Source organism: Berghia stephanieae, chromosome 3 (assembly GCF_034508935.2).
Source record: "Berghia stephanieae isolate SIO BIC M18660-M18661 chromosome 3, UCSD_Bste_1.3, whole genome shotgun sequence".
NCBI lineage: Eukaryota > Metazoa > Mollusca > Gastropoda > Nudibranchia > Aeolidiidae > Berghia > Berghia stephanieae.
Window position 1 is genome coordinate 33,130,090 of NC_088362.1, and position 17,500 is coordinate 33,147,589.

Below are 17,500 nucleotides of genomic sequence, written 5' to 3' on the forward strand. Positions count from 1 at the left end.
TACTCATGCTCATTGAGTTAATGTAGGGAAGACAACTCAATAATAAAAGACAACTGTTGTTATAATGTAAATGAGCAATATTATGTCTCGGGGTATTTTTTTTTTTTTTTTACTCATTTATAGTCAACATCAACCAAAATAAAATTAATAGAAATCTATTACTTACTCGCGTGAAATGTATTGTAAAATTGGTCTCAGTGTTGATTGTTGCATTGCTTTATATCAGGGGGGGGGGGGGGGGCGAAGTGGCCGAGTGGTTAAGGCATTGCAATGTGACTTGAAAGGTCCCGGATTCGAGCCCCGCTTCAGGCACTTTCGGTTTTTTACCTTGGCCAATATTATCAACCCCCAATTTGCTCACTTGGACAACATAGGTGATTCCAATTGACATCAGACATCTTGTTTGATTGAATTATCTATATTCCTTCGTGGAATGCCTAGGCGACGATATCTTATGATGTTGTGGCATAATTTTTTTAATCAACCCACAGCACTGACCCACCTGTAAAAATGAAAACCAAATTTAACGGACCGGTAACAAATTCAAGGATGAATTTTTTCATATGTCTATCATATCTACATTTCATTCAACATGCTTTTCTATCAATTTTCAATACTTTAAAAAAATTGAATTAGCTTTTGAAAATTTAATCAGCACATTTTTTCCTTTACTTTTTCCTAGCTAACGGGAATGATATATATATATATATATATATATTATATATATATATATATATATATATATATATATATATAGAGAGAGAGAGAGAGAGAGAGAGAGAGAGAGAGAGAAAGTGAAAGTGGGAGAGAGAGAGAGAGAGAAAGAGAGAGAGAGAGAGGTGGGGCAAAGAGAGAGGCGATAATAAAATACTAATAAAAGTTTAGTCACTTGACTCACAGTACGAAATGTAAAAAAAAAAAAAAGAATAGAGAGAGAGTAATAACTGAAATGACGGAGTAAAATTTTAAACAATAAGAGTGAGATGAGAAGGGGGGGGGGGGGGTTGGAGGACAGAGGAAGAAGTGATAATCTTTGTGATGAGTGTGGTAGTCGTGGAAGATATGAAGGATGGTTAGATGTTGAAATGCTCAAAGATTCGATTAACCAAACAAACAAAACGATTCATTATGACGTCACAACAGTAGGCGTTAAAATTCCCTTTCTGGCACGAAGCCATCTGGCATAGAATAAAAACAATAATAAATACGTGTCTTGACGTTTCTCGTCACGTTTCTTTTTAGCTTAAAGGAGTGAGGGGTGGGGGTTGGGGGATCAGCTGATAATAAACAAAACTTATTTTCGATCTCTTTTTAAAGAAATCAATTCTCTGTTTATAATATAGGTGCATATACATTAAATCGGTGCGTTTAATGGAGATTTAAGTGATGCTATGCGTTTAGTTAAAAATCTCACAACATCCGCCTTCCGGATATAACGTAACATGCAAAACTGTGTGTAACCTTGAACGTTTATTAGTCTGATTAATGCATTTAGTGAGAGCGACTCATAAAAATGGCTGACTAAAGCCAATAACAAAGAGCTGAGTGAGCGTTCATAAGGTAAAATGTAAAGGCAGTTTGATGATAGTTGAGTGGCACCACCTCTACTTCCTCAAATGATGAAAAACGATATCACGACCAGTATCACCAGTGTCAGTATCATTCCCTCTAATTGTTACCCACCGTGTTAATCTGTAATTATTTCGAAACGAACGAAATGAAGAAAATTGAGTTCAATGTCAAAATGATTTTTAAAGAAAATTACGGGTATTTTTTAAGGTTAAATGGCAAAAACTGCAACAAAAACAACCACAACAACAACTGTAACAACAGCAATTTCAACAAAAGACACTGCAACAAGAACAACGAGATTAACAACAACCTCAACAACAACAACAACAACAACAACAACAGCAACAACCACTACCACCACACAACAAGAACAGCAATAACCACAATAACAACTACAACAACAACAACAACAACAACTACTACTACTACTACTACTACTACTACTACTACTACTACTACTACTACAACCACAACATCACTACTATCATCAAAAAAATGCACTCGTCCTCGATCCTCATCTTCACCTTTAACTATTCTAACAATTCCATCTGGCTCTGCTCTCTACAACTACAACAACGTCTACAACAGAATGGACGGTACTCTACGAGTTACCAAAGGGTACCATAACAGGTAGGGCGCCCCACCATGCGACACCAACGACGTGCCGCCCCTGAATGCATTCGATGTTGTTCTGTGTCTTGTTCTGGTGTTATTTCGTTTTTCCTCGTTGATTTTCCTTAGTTTTGTGACATTTATTGAGATACCTTTGGTTTTTCAAAACGTTGCTAATCTTGCTTGATTTACTACTTTTGAAGCAAGGCATACCTCCAAACCAATGTGTACTTATTAACAGGTCTGATAATCCAAATTGTTTTGGGATCATTGTTGTAATGGGAATACTCTCAAACCAACTCAAAATATTGACCATTACAAAAATGTTACATCAAGCCCATAATTGCGTTAGGCTATCAGACCTGATTCACGTCGCTCCAAACCAAAGTGAAATTATTGAATAGATTGTTGCTATTATAGGCACACTTTCAAAATTTTAATATGAAACACTTTTCACACTAAAACGTCTAAATCACTCGAAAGAAGATGGTAAATAAAATGTTACCGTGTGATTATGTTTATAAATCTTTAATATATTTGTTGTTGTTTATTTGTTTTTTGATTGTTTTTTTTTTGTTTTTTTGGTTCTTTTTTTTTTATCTTCGTTTGTTTGTTTTTTTGTTTTGTTTTTTCTTTTCGTATTCTTGCCTTAAATCGTGACATTGAACTATTCATTCAATCAAGTGCTATTGCACCGGAAATACTTGATGTTCAAACATTTAATTTGAATTAGGTTAGCCTTTTTTTTATTGCCAGCAAAGTTAACAAAATTGTGAATTGCCTTCTTCAAAATTCCATGTTGATCCATGTTTATCAATCGACATTCATTTCTCTATAGCAATATTTTTGTTATACTAAGTTGATTTTTATTTGAGCTGTGTTATTCATAATAAAAGAATATTTTACAATAGCTTATTGACCGCTAATGACTGTTTCTTTGTCATACTCTGTTCTGTTTTATTTATTTTCCTCATAGCAGACGCACACTAATTGTCTAATTCCGACGTGTACCTATATGCAGGTCTGACAACCCAAAGTATGGTCTCGTTGTTGCAATGGAAATAATCTCTTACCAACGCAAAATATTATAGTCCATTACAACAATGTTAAATCGAGCCCATAATTGAGTTCGGTTATCAGACCTGCTAATATGTGCACTTGTCTAATCCTATTCTAGTTTTAACAAATATTTGAGTGGGTTTATTTTTTGTCCTGCTTAGTCTTTTGTATTTAGAATGTGATTGCTACAACTGACTAAAATATTATTTATACTACCTACTGTTACATAATTTTTGATGCAGTTTGAGCTCTCCGATGGTTCATGTTTTGTATTTTTATTCTATAATTTAGTGTATATTTGTTGTGGACAGATTTTCATTTTTATATAAACTTCAGAGTCACTTTTAATGGTGAACTCGTTTCTGATGGATTCTCAGTTCCATCAAAGAAGAGAAAAATCATTTTGAGAAGGACAGGCAGAGGAGGGACGAGTGGAGTTGGAAATAAATATTTATACGACGGGTCGTTATGCTTTGAAAACGTCATGTAATTTAGTTGTTTTTTTTTTTAAATTTTAAAACGTATATATGCGTATGTAGAATGCGTGGGGGCATTGACCAATCAGGATTAAGTCATAGCAAAAAAAATAATTGAATTAAGAAATTAAGGAGCAGGCACCGGTGTAACACCATTGAATAGTTTTACATGTTTGTTTCTCTGTCTTTTTTTCTTCATGAATTAAGATGTGCTTATTATTTTCTTTTATTTTACATTCTTTGATAAATTGAAATAAAAATGAAAGAACTTTGCACAGGTGATTTAGAAAACTGAGATATATAAAGCATTTAAATAATCTTTTTATTTCTTCTAGGCATGATTTCATGAGTCAAATGAAATAGATAGATTGATAGATAGATAGATAGATAGATAGATAGATAGATAGATAGATAGATAGATAGATAGATAGATAGATAGATAGATAGATAGATAGATAGATAGATAAATAGATTGGGGAGGGTGTGAGAGAGACAGACAGACAGACAGAAAAAGAGGGAGAGAATTTACTCATTACTTAAAATGAAGCCCTCCATTGTCTGATCCCCATTATTACGGTTTCCTATTTTCAATAATGGGAGCATCTTAGTTTCCCCCCACCAAAGTCAGACATGGGATCGTCCATATTATTTTGCTTTACGTATAAATGAAAATCGATAATACTAATTTCCTTCTTAATAAAGAATTAATTACAAATAACTGAATAATTATGATTGAATTATATATATTAAGACCATTTTCATTTCCTTCACCATAAAAATGATGATAAAATTCTTCTCATTTGTTAGTTGTTATATATAATGATGAAATACCAAATAGAGTAAAATGCATCAAAATTTTTGAAAGTGTTCATATGTGAAAATGTAGGGAAAACAAGATTGATACCCTATGTGTTTGATGAAAATTAATTGAACATAATATTATGTATCAATAAAAAGATTAGTGTGGTCTAGATATTTTAAAGCTTTTGACGATATTGTGCATAGTATAAATTAAAGCTTAACCAGTTAACAGTCGTACTCTGGAAAGACACGTATTTAAATTTTTGGCCAGAAAATTCGTTCTTCAAATACCGATTGATTTAAATGACCCTCATAAAAAAACTCCCAAACCGGGGACTTGCGAAGGAAGTCCCAGGTTTGGGAATTTTTGCCAAGATGAGGGTTATTTAATGTTTGAAGGGCGAGGGTGAGTTTTCTGGCCAAGAGTACGGCAGTTCACTGATTAAAATAAATAAATAGATTTGATTTTAGACAAATGCTAAAAGCACACATTTTTGGCAGCTCGATGCATCAATGAAGTTGACTAAGTAAATTTTAAAATTCATTCGGTTAGAATTGAGTTTACTTCCTCAGTAAGATTATTTTCATTGAATAAAAGCGTGATTAATATCCATACGTGAAATTAGAAAATTTAGAAAAAATTGATTAAAATGGATTAAAGCTCAGCTTTTGCGTTGAAGATTGCCTCAGTATTTTCTTTTTGACTATGTGAATAGTTGGCAATGTTTTAGGTGAGATGGAATTATAATTAGGCTCTGACTGTTTCGAGCCAAATTATGTCCAAGAATTAAGCACATCAATGTTCATTCCATTGTGGTGGATATAAAGAATGTTTTCTTAGACAACCATCTCCATGGTGACAATCTCAACAAGGACATTAATAATGAAAGGGCAATTTTAGTACTTAGCAATGTGTCTCTTCGAAGTGTGCGTGTTTTAGTGTAGTATGTATCATTAATTTTCTCCCATGTCTCCAGCATGCATGTTTGGTTCATTTCTCAAGATTTATTCTAAGGTTATTCAATATAAATATATACGAAGATAGTGTGTCATCAACTGTTATAGATCAGAGTAAAGAAAACATGATATTCATTTCCTAAACACTGATGAATGAATGACAGCTGTACGAATCCGTTTTTTAATGTTGTTGGTCTGGATTGACTAGTTGAGCATTCAAAAGTAATATTCTTGAGAATGTTTTAGAATAATATGTTCAAATCGAAGTATTATTATATTGCTAATCTGTTTGGTGTCCAATTCAATTTTAACTCATTGTAATATATTTAGTTTGGAGTGTTAATTGTGTCTTAAATGTTTTCTTATCTCCTATGTATTGCTCGTAATATTGTGCTATGAATCCATATTCCGCTATATTATAATTTGTGCACATACTATCCACCCATGCAGTCGCAAAGGAGTAAAAAATATGTTCACTTTTTAACTGTCTTTTTTTGTGAATGTGTTAGTGCGTGTTACTTGCAAAGTCTGGTGTACTCTCGGAACACCTATTCCCAAAACCAATTTTCTTGAACCAATTTTTTTTTTCCAAATACATAAACCAAAACAAAAACCGTTATAGTCTTAACCTACTGGAAGATAATTGTGATGAGTACGTAACATCTAACATTTAGGTACTTTTTTGCAAGTCTGATAACAAAAGCGGCCATTTCCGATTTTAACCAAATCCTGTAATTCAAGTATATATTTCTGTAGATGTTTGAGAGAATTTGCTGAAAATTGGTCAAATTTATTAAATAAGTACAGCAAATATCAAGGCTGACAGCTAAATTATTTCCCTATTCTACACGTTTTTTGTTTGTGTGGCTATGTGGTCTTGTGGTATGACACTCGCTTTCGGATCGGAAGGTCATGGGTTCGACCCTCGCTCAGCGCAAAGTTGAGTCCTTAGAAAATACTCACATTTTCTCACCGTACTCAAGGTGTAAAATGAGTACGTGGCCGTTAACAGCGTTGTCTTTGTCCGCCTAACAGGCGTCATGTCACGTCCTACATTTTAAGTGTTGCTGTTGGTCAGGGATCCCTTGTAAAGCGCTTTGAGCACATTTAGTAGATATTGCGCTATACAAAAGCTCAAGCAAGTTTTTTTTTCTTTGTTTTTTATTTTATTTTTTTTATTTTTGGTGAAAATTTATTAATCAACCTTTAAATTCATTGAGCAATGTTTTTAATTGCAAATTAAACGAATCTTACTAGTTGTGGGATAGGTAATTGAGTTCTCTTGAAATAAAACAACTACTTATTTATAGATTACCTACATGTAACAAATTGAGAAATTGAGGAGCAGGCACTGGTATAAGATAAAGACTTGAAAAAACTGTGTATGATTGAAAGAGTGCCAGACAAATCCAGAAAGAAAAATACAAGAAAAAAAAAACATCCCAAACCATTCTGTGGTGTAATGGTAGCACGTCTGACCGGTTATCAGGAGGTCTGAAATTCGATCCCCAGTCAAGGAAGACTGATTTTTGAGGGGATGGGTTTTTCTCTTGCATGTTTCTTTCTTGCTTTGTCTGGCACTGTTTCATGCACACCTTTTCACGTCTTTATCATATACGAGTAGATTATGCTTCGCGACAATTATTCGTTATCTTTATAAATACATCCATTTTCAAAACGAATCATGAATCCTAACAATAGGTTATTTTACATTTATTTTTACAAATAACTCCTTTATCTTCCCTTCCCGTTGCCTTTCTAGGGGTGAGCCTTCACATTCAGCGTCAGTTGTTGCTTGCCGTCGACAGTGGTGGTGATGTCCTGCGAGTGTCTCTAGCGAGTGTCAATAAAGAGGAAGACGACCAAGAAGGCAAGCGACTTCTGAGCAACAACCACTACCCGAGTATCCTGGGTGCACGGGCCATCTCAATTGATTGGCTGGCTGATAGAGTATATGTGGCCAGTTGGAATAGGGTAGGTGTTTTCCATTGACATCTTTACCATAATAGTATATCTCATGGTAAGGGTTGCTTATGTCAAAAAACTTTTGAAGAGAGATACATTTTGAAAATTTGCTCATGTGATTATAACATTTCCAGGAGCAATCAAAATGTAATGTAATGATACCTTATTTATTTATTACATATTTTAGTCCCTATCAACGGCATTTTGGGGTAATTTATTGGAGACTTTGGTTTTGAACTTTTATTTGTTCCATGCATTTGCTTTCTTACAATACAATACAAGAATTTTGACGAAATGTTGTTGTGCATTTTCTCGTGTCATTGACACGAGCTCTCTCAGCAAATTAGTACCTAATATAAATCTATGTGAAAAGATTATGGTATAATATTTATTTATGACTTTATATGATTTATGATTTGCATATTTGAACAATTACATTTTTCAAATTGCTTTAATACCTGAAAATGTATTAAAGTACAACTTGTAGGAGATAAACATTTTTACCCACATACATTAACAATTTTATATTGAAGATTGTTCATGACTTTGAATACGGCATCAACAGATCACTTGGCAAATTCACAGTTGTCCACTGGACCAAGACCTCTGTGTTCCCATCGTTCAGAATGTCCACAGGCCCATCACAGACGTAAAAGTGGACCCCATCAACGGGTAGGCATCATGGATTTCATTTGTTTTGCAAGCCCCCTTAAATTCTTTTTAAGAGAAACAAACACAATTTTGTCTTCTTGAGAAATGGACTCTTAAAAAATCTTCAGATCAACTTCAAAAATACATCAGACATAATTTTGACCATTCCAGTTAATCAGATCAAATATACATAAATAATATAATATTATCATTGTGTCCAGTCGCCTCTATCTGGTATATTTCATTGTGTCTGGGTCTACTGGGTCTATCTGACCCAAAAACAAATTGATTTGAAATCGAAATTATATTTGAATCAAATCAGAGGTTTTCTTTGAGCATGTAAATGTAGTTTCTTAAACCGCAAAAAACTTGAATCGCTTAATTCCATTGATGTTATGTGTTTAGTTTTTAACAACTCACAACATTCACCATCATGAAGATACCAACACACAAAACTTTTGTAATATTTACCGTTTATAGTCTGATTGATAGAATTTAGTGACAACTAACTAATCATTAAAATGACTTTCTAAAGACAATAACAAAGAGCTGAGTGACATCAATGTTGTGCTATCTATTCATTTTGACTTTAAAATTAGTTATTTTTATTTGACTCTTATTTGTATAATAGCAAATAGCCGCAATGATCCATTCAGTTGTGACATCACAATTATCTTTACTCTTTACAGATTTCTCTATTACGTCATCAATGGAGAAGGTCATGGTCTGTATCGAGTTGACCTACAGGACATCACAAATCTTCTGTCATCATCCAGCGCGAGATCTCGTACCCCTCAGCTGAATCGGAAACTGATCACACAAATGCCAGACCTTTTTACACTGGTGCTGGATTTCAGCAGCGTCCATTTATACCTTGTTAATGACACGACCAAGACGATGATGTCAGCTTTCTTGGACGGCACGAATATGAAGCCATTCCACAGTAATAACATCAACTCTGCCTTCAAACATGTCACGAGTGCTGTGTACTATAATGAGGTAATAGCTGCCAATTTCCTTATAGTATAAAGCTCTGATGCACAGCAAATCTGTGCAAATTTGAATCTTTATCCTTTCCTTTTTCTTTGTTTTGTTGTTTTGGTTTTGTTGTTTTGTTGGGTTCTTTGTTGCGTTTTTGTTTGTTTGTTGTTCTTGTTTTTTTTCTCAGCCTGTGACTGGTCCAGATTATGTCCACTATGATTGTGTCCACTGATTTATTTTAAATGAGGATATTTTCTTCAAACGTAAATTTATTCGAAATTTAAGGACAATGAGCTTATAAAGTGATATTTTATACATACAGACAGTCTTTTAAGGAGGACCGCTGTAGTTCGAACAAAGACATGTAATTCAGTTGGCTTGGATGTATGATTTACAGATTTACAAGTTTACATAAGATTAGATATTAAGCACAAAAAACTGTGGATCCTTAATACCATACCACCTTGATGGTTTCATCGATGTTTGATGTATTACAAGTTTATGTCTCTTGAAACCATAACAAATTTTGTATCGAGGGAATTTTAACAATGCTATGAAAAATAAGTATCTTTTCTCGCATATGACTGAAAAGTAAACATATGTTATTTATCATCGTCTTATTTCAGACTTTCATCTGGACTGACAGATCAGAGATGTATGTAGAAAACTATGAATCCCATTCTAAGATTTATCACCACAACGAATTATTGTTCTTCAAGCCCAATTACACTGGTATCAGTATCTACCACCCAACTGCACAGCCAATACCAGGTCAGTTTAGGCGCACTTATTAGCAGGTCTGATAACCGAACTCATTTATGGGCTAGGTTTAACATTTTGTAATGACTATTATTTTTCGTTGATTTGAGAGCATTCATTTCCATTACAACAATGAGCCTATGACAATTTGAGTTATTAGACCTGCAAGTAAATACACATTGGTTAAGACCCTTTTCCCAATAAGCTAGAGTTTAAAATTTTAAATATTGTTTAAATATGGCAGATGGGTGAGGACATATTATTATTATTATTATTATTATTATTATTATTATTATTATTATTATTATTATTATTATTATTATTATTATTATTATTATTATTATTATTATTATTATTATTATTATTATTATTATTATTATTATTATTATTATTATTATTATTATTATTATTATTATTATTAATAATAATAATAATAATAATAATAATAATAATAATAACATAACATAACATGTGGTATAGGGCAAAATAGGATAAGATCCCTTGAATGCCCTAATATTAATTAGTAATGCCATAAATCTATTGATTAAATATTACAATAATGATACACGTGGTAAAGATAGTATTTCAACTTAAATTTACTCATGTGGTGTACAAACATATATCTTTAACCGTGACATGCAAATCACACACACACACACACACACACACACACACACACACACACACATACATACGCGTATAGAAGATAACCATAATAATAATATAATAATGCATAATATATACATACAAGATTGAAAGCCATGTCAACAGCAGAGCAAACACGTATTATTCGTCATATATAAATCTCCCATCATATATTTCCCTGTCTACTAACACCTTGAAATAATCCATAGATTTTGCATTCTTTGTTTCAAATTTCAAACTGTTCCATTTCTGAACAATACGAATACCGAACCAGTTTTGTCTTATGTTTGTTTTGCATCTAGAGACAAAAATCTTAAACTTGTCCCCTCTAGTAAAAGTAATATTAGAATATGAAAAATAATCATAAAAGTCTATCCTATCCATACCATGTACCAATCTATAAACCTGAATTAAATCCCCACGAATTCTTCTATATTTCAAACTGGGTAAGTCAAGAAATTCTAACCTTTCCTTATAAGATAAATACTGTATTGTATATTTTTTTTTGGTAGCTCTCCTCTGTACACTTTCAATACTTATAGATTGTCTTTTATATAATGGGCTCCAGATGCAATTTCCGTATTCTAGAATTGGTCGAACGAGCGATTTATACAAATATAAAAATGTGGTTTTATCAAGACTTATAAAGGTTCTATATATTATTCCCATCATTCTATTTGCACGGCTTACACAATTATCAATATGTAAATCAAAATTCAAATGTGAATCAAAAGTAACTCCCACATCCTTTTCATAAGGCACAACGGAAAGTAGATTTTACATAGAAGTATCGGTAAAATAATTATGACATGGATTATTTTGTCGTTTATATAATACTTTACATTTCGAAACATTAAAATCCAAATGCCGTGTTGTAGACCATTTGAAAAGTGAAAATATATCATTTTGTAGAATGTTATGATGTTCAGTTGTACTATAGATCTTTGTATCGTCTGCAAACAGTTTGCAGGCTGAATTTATTCCACATGGTAAATCATTTATATATAAAAGAAATAAAAGTGGTCCCAATACGCTTCCTTGGGGTACACCGCTAATTACATTCTTAAAATCCGACCCGACACCATTGACAATGACCCTTTGTATTCGATTATTAAAAAGTCTTTAATCCAGTTAAAGATATTCCCTTTAAATCCATATGCTTTTAGTTTAATGAATAATCTCTCATGAGATACAGAATCAAAAGCCTTGCGGAAATCAAGATAAACAACATCAATGCATTGATCACGATCAATTAACTTGGTAAAATCCTCCATCACCTGTAAAAGTTGAGTAATGCGTGATCTCTTTGATCTAAAACCATGCTGGTTATCGTTTAGCATCGTATGACTTTCAAGAAAGTCCATTATTCGGTCTTTCAAGATAGACTCCATAACCTTACAGAGTATGCATGTTAAGCTGGTGGGTCTATAGTTTGCAGAATCTAGTTTGCTTCCCTTTTTATGAATGGCAGTAACATTGGCTTGTTTCCATTCAATGGGTAAGGTACCAGTTTCAAGAGACTTATTATATATTGTTGATAGCGGCTGTGATATTTCAAAGGCCACTTCTTTCAGTAAACGGGGATGAAGGGAATCGGGTCCCATGCTTTTAGTCGCGTCTAAATTCAACAATTTTGCAAGTATGTCTTCTTGTGTAATATAAAAATAATAATAATAATAAATAATATAATAATAATAATACTAATAATAATAATAATAATAATAATAATAATAATAATAATAATAATAATAAAATAGAATATATGATAGATGATGATGATGATGATGATGATGATGATGATGATGATGATGATGATGATGATGATGATGATGATTATAATAATAATGATTTTAACTGTTGGTCTTGACTTTACGTTGTCATATAGATATAATTGTTTGTTTTGTAATTACCTGAAACGAGTTGTATAAAGCTGTCTGAAATGTTACATACAATGCTATTTGAGTTTGCGTAGTGCTGTGTATTTGTATAAAACTTTTACTTTTAACGGATAAGTCTCATATTCCGCCTTAAATGAGATGAGATAATGAATAAATGTCGGTTTTATTTTTTAATGTTTTTTTAGGTTCCCGTATTATTAAATTACATTTTCAATTTTTTCCCTCCTGCAGTGCCCTCTGTAGCGCCAGATGAGCTGCAGGTTTTGTTCACAAAAGACAAGGGTGTTGTCCAATGGAAACCTCCTCAGCAGCTACAGTATCAAGGTGAGTGTCACTATGTAAGGTTAGCCGCTGGGTGGGAACTTAGTACATTTATATTAGTTAAGAGATTGATTATTTGGTTTAACGACTTAAGAATGATTGTTTTATACGAGTATAACTGTATTTTGATCACATCATATTGGTATAATTCTCTTTGATATAATTGTTATGGTTCGGTATGATTGTCTAACTTAAGTATACTTGTATTTTCGCTCACAATATCTTGGTATTATGGTCTTACTTTGGTATGATGTTTTTACTTAAGTATAATTGATATAGTCTTGGTTTATATAATTCTCTTACTTTGATATGATTACCTTACATTGGTATAACTGTCTTGTTTTGGTGTGATATACTTACTTTGGTAGATTTGTTTATTTGACACGTTATTTGACTTTGAAAGGGTGGTGATAGAAAGATTGTTTTATATATAACGAAACAGTAATTAAAGGTTCGTAGTTTAAGCTCTGTTTATATATTTAACGAAACAGTGTTTGGAGTTTTCGTGATTAAGCTCCATTTTGCATATCTTTTGTCGTTCTGTGATATAGGATATTATGTAAATGTGCAGAGTTAGGCAAAATAAACCATTGTGGTTCTCTTTGTTGAAAGTGATAATACTAATTATATTGACAGGTCGAGGAGCTTGGAATAATTGGACTTACGAACTAAAAGTAACTCCACTTGACAATCCAAACAGTGAGGCAGCATCCATGATGAAAGCTGTCAACAATGCTAAACTTACAATTAAGGATCTCAAGCCTGACTCGGAATATTCAGTAAAAATTAGAGCCAAGTCAAGTATTGGTTATGGTCCTTGGTCTGAGAGTTTTGTTGGTAAAACTTTAAAAGAAGGTAAGATTAATTCGTATGTGAAATTGAAATTTGATTTTTAAATCTAAAATAATGATTCTGTTTTGTACATGTAGCGTCGATATTGCAACATCATAATTACCATGACAGAAATTTTTAAACAGAAAATATACTCTTGCAAATTGTGCTTTTGTTCTTTTATCAATTGTGTGAACAAACACAAATCCATTTAAGATAAAGCCACTTGTAACCGTTTTTATTTAGTTCTTCAATCTCGGATGGTTTAGTCAAAGCAAACCCTATTTGATTTTGAATTTGATCACGCAATGTCCTTCTCTTTTTCATGTATTTACAGATGGTCTAAAGGTTCTTATAGGAATGGAAAATGGCGAAATAGTGGAAAAGGAGATTGGAGGAAAGTATACGCCAGCTGTCAATTCTTTCTATGACGCCACAGGTATATATCTAATGGCAGAATCGCTGTTACATAATTTGTATTGTCACAAAAGTACATTTGTAAAGCAATGTTAATTAGGTTTCAAATACAATTATTTTTATTGTTTTAATGAAGTGAATAATTGATTGAACGTGTCACTGATATTTCTTTCCCTAGATATTGATTGGCATGATGACATAGTCTTATGGACAACAAACGCCAAGTCACTTACAGTTTATAACACGACAAGCTCCCACAAGCGTCCATTGACCGCAGCAAAAGATGCGTATTGTGTTAGTTTTGATTGGCTGGGACAGAAAGTCTACTGGGGAGAACTATCAGAAGGAGTGGTAAACATTTCTTTCACTTTCCAAGCATATTTGAACTGCTTTCTTGTTATTTGAATAACTTATTATTTTTATTATTATTTTAATTTGGCTTAAATTATATTTTCATATGAAAAGTAAATATAATATTTTGAGTGGATATCCTTTCTTCGAGTTTATGAAAACAAAGCAGATATATTCCAAGGTAACTCTGTTTAACCGATTTCTTTCTTTGAGTTGCAAAATCTTAAAGCAATGTTTGAAACTAAAATGTTAAGTATTATATATCAATTATATGGGATAGTTTCATTGAATGATACATCAGCTCTCATGACCTTCTCTAATGATATTCATTGTATAACTTCAGGATTAAAAATTTTCTTGATAACTTCACTTTAGTTTTGTGTCTCAATTTCTGTAACTACATAATATAGTTTCAACATATATCTTCCAGTTCGTTAAAGTTAGGATAAATGATTTATGATAATTAGTCTCCTGAAATTATAGGAATGTAACACAATTTTTAATGTTTAAAGGTTAAAGATAGATCATAATATAAAGTCGTCTTGGAAATAGTAACATTTCCTCTCTTTTTTTTTCAAAATAATTTTTAATGGATTTAACAAGACAACGGTTCATTTTACTTTTAGATCCGAAGAGCAGACATCAAAGGTGTGACAGTCACCAGTGAATATATTCGACAAAGCTTTGCTAGAGATTTGGCCATTGATGCAGTTGCTGGAAGATTGTACTGGGCAACGCAACATTCTATTGAAACATCTTTCCTCAATGGTGAAGAGCACCAAGAGTTGTTCATCATCCCTTATTTCAGTGGTCGTCAGGTCATTAGTCTGGCATTAGATTCTGAATCATCAAAGGTCAGTATCATGGTCACTCGACTGATTATTGTAGCCACCAAAACCATCATTATTATTACCATCTCTTTGATAGTCATTGCCACTACCACTATATATCATCATCATCATCTTCTTTTTCATCATCATCATTATTCTCCTCCTCCTTATCTCCATCACAATCATCATCAACATCATCATAACCATCATCAGCATCATCCTCATAATCATCATCATCATCATCACCATCATCATCATTATCATCATCATCACTATCATCAGAATCACCATCGTTACCATCATCACCATCATCATCATCATCATCATCACCTCCCCCTCTACTATCTCCAGCATCTATGTCTGTCTCTTCTCTACCGTCAGGTATTTTGGTACGTAAAGGGTTACAAGACCCAGGGCCTTTATATGACGCAGATGATGCAAACCAAAGATGGGCAATATTTTACACCCGGCTGGAAACACATCGGAGACTTTCGATCTATTTCCAGGTAAAACGACTTTATTGAAATTCCATTCATATACTTGATAGTTTGGTTTATGTCATAATTATTAAATGTTCACATTTTGTTTTGTTTTCTCTTTATTTTTGGTTTTGTTTTGTTTATCGTATTATATATTATATCATATGTTAATAGGAGTAAATCCTTTCAGGGCCTTTGATAAGAACAAGTAAAGATTAAATAATTAAAAACATCCACCAATCAATACATACATTGTGTAACAAATGATGTAGACAAATGTCAACATACGTTCTTGGTCAGGGAGTCTTTAGGAATGAAGATGGCAAAACCAATTCATAAAACTCCAAACTTATTTATTGATTTTTCTATGACAAAATTTGATTTCCGTTTTGTTTTATTTTTGTCACACAATTTGTTTTATATTATCATCAGTTTTACTTCAATTCGATGAAAGAGTAAATATCTCAAAGCTGTTTTTCCATCCCATCCAGTTTCTCTGGCTTGCAGTATTTCTCAGGAAAGCTCTTCTGGTTAACTGAGAAAAAATCTCTTGTGGTTGGAAATGAAAACTGTAACTTCATGGCGTCAGTCAGCGAATTTTCAAACATCACAGCTTTTGCCGTCAAACATCCACATATTCATAGATTGCCAGGTAAGTATGAACGAAAAAAAAACAATGATAAGTATTACACATTAAAAAAAAAATTGTTATGTTAATGATTTCCGTTCATCATCCATCATCACTGCATGTGATCAAGATTTTGTATTGGTGGCATAACATAATATTTGCCTGACAGATGATAAGTACTAACAAACAAAATTGATGTATACTTAAATGTTCATAATCTGATATATATTACTGAGAATTAATCATCTTACTGGCGGTCTATAAAGAATAACTAACAAAGAGCTGAGTGACGTCAACTTCATCTACGCTATGACACATATTTGTGTATTAGATATTTAATAATTTGAAATAGTAATTATATTACTCAAAATTGACAAATTAACAGTGAATGTTGTTTATATAACTTTGAAAAATTGTATCTATGCATGAAAGTTTCACAGAGCATTTAAAGGTTTTTAAAGCCTATTTATTAGCTCTTGAACAGCACGATATGATGCGATAAGATAGATGTTTCTTACACGACATATTGAGGCTGAATAGAATGGATAAAAGTTTGTTATTTGTCAAATTAAATGTTGTAATACAGATTCTGCTTTCAAGCATTGGGATGCGCATGTGAATAACAAAATCATAATATATAAGAGGATACATTTTCTTTTTCAACAGGTGGTTTATCAAAAGATTCAGTGCGAGTAATTCCAGACCCAATAAGATCCCAAGACATAAAGACCATTGGTGAGTGGTCAAAGTTCAATTTGACATGGCCTGCCTCAAGGGAAGTAAACCATGGGACAGTTTTCTATAAGGTGGTTGTTGGAAGAGACAGCAGTCCATTTGTAAGTCACCAGCATGTTGTTATGATTTTGCTAAGTTGATATTTTTTACAACTTTGTCGGATTAATTATCCATTTATAACATTCAGACATTAGCCATGGAATGAATTAAAGAAAGTTTGTCAATCTACTCCAATTCTTTAAGTTTATCAATAAGATCTGATGGGTTTTATATATATATGAGGAAAAAATATATTACGCAATATATTATATATATATATATATATATAATATATATATATATATATATATATATATATATATATATATATATATGCGTAATATACTTTTCCTCATCTCCATAGCTTAGGTAAAATACTCACAACATATGCCAGTCGGAAATAACGTACTAACACACGAAGCTGTGTGTAACCTTACCTTGCACGTTTATAATCTGATTAATATAATTTAGTGAGAAGTTATCATAAGAATGG

General features: G+C 32.5%; 1 protein-coding gene across 10 annotated transcripts in view; it reads left to right on the top strand.

Moving 5' to 3' along the window:
• Positions 1-17,500, top strand: part of LOC144967562 (proto-oncogene tyrosine-protein kinase ROS-like) — a 249,089-nt gene that overhangs the window by 193,563 nt on the left and 38,026 nt on the right. For 8 of the 10 annotated variants that reach the window (XM_078904998.1, XM_078904999.1, XM_078905004.1 and 5 more), the window contains 13 exons: positions 2,161-2,202; positions 7,240-7,451; positions 8,008-8,114; positions 8,783-9,092; positions 9,701-9,845; positions 12,608-12,700; positions 13,334-13,552; positions 13,866-13,967; positions 14,124-14,296; positions 14,923-15,150; positions 15,508-15,632; positions 16,097-16,257; positions 16,900-17,069. In XM_078904998.1, coding sequence (XP_078761124.1) covers positions 2,161-2,202; positions 7,240-7,451; positions 8,008-8,114; positions 8,783-9,092; positions 9,701-9,845; positions 12,608-12,700; positions 13,334-13,552; positions 13,866-13,967; positions 14,124-14,296; positions 14,923-15,150; positions 15,508-15,632; positions 16,097-16,257; positions 16,900-17,069 — 2,087 coding nt within the window. The remainder of the gene's footprint in view (positions 1-2,160; positions 2,203-7,239; positions 7,452-8,007; positions 8,115-8,782; positions 9,093-9,700; positions 9,846-12,607; positions 12,701-13,333; positions 13,553-13,865; positions 13,968-14,123; positions 14,297-14,922; positions 15,151-15,507; positions 15,633-16,096; positions 16,258-16,899; positions 17,070-17,500) is intronic. The other 2 variants (XM_078905000.1, XM_078905002.1) reach the window with 1 other exon arrangement.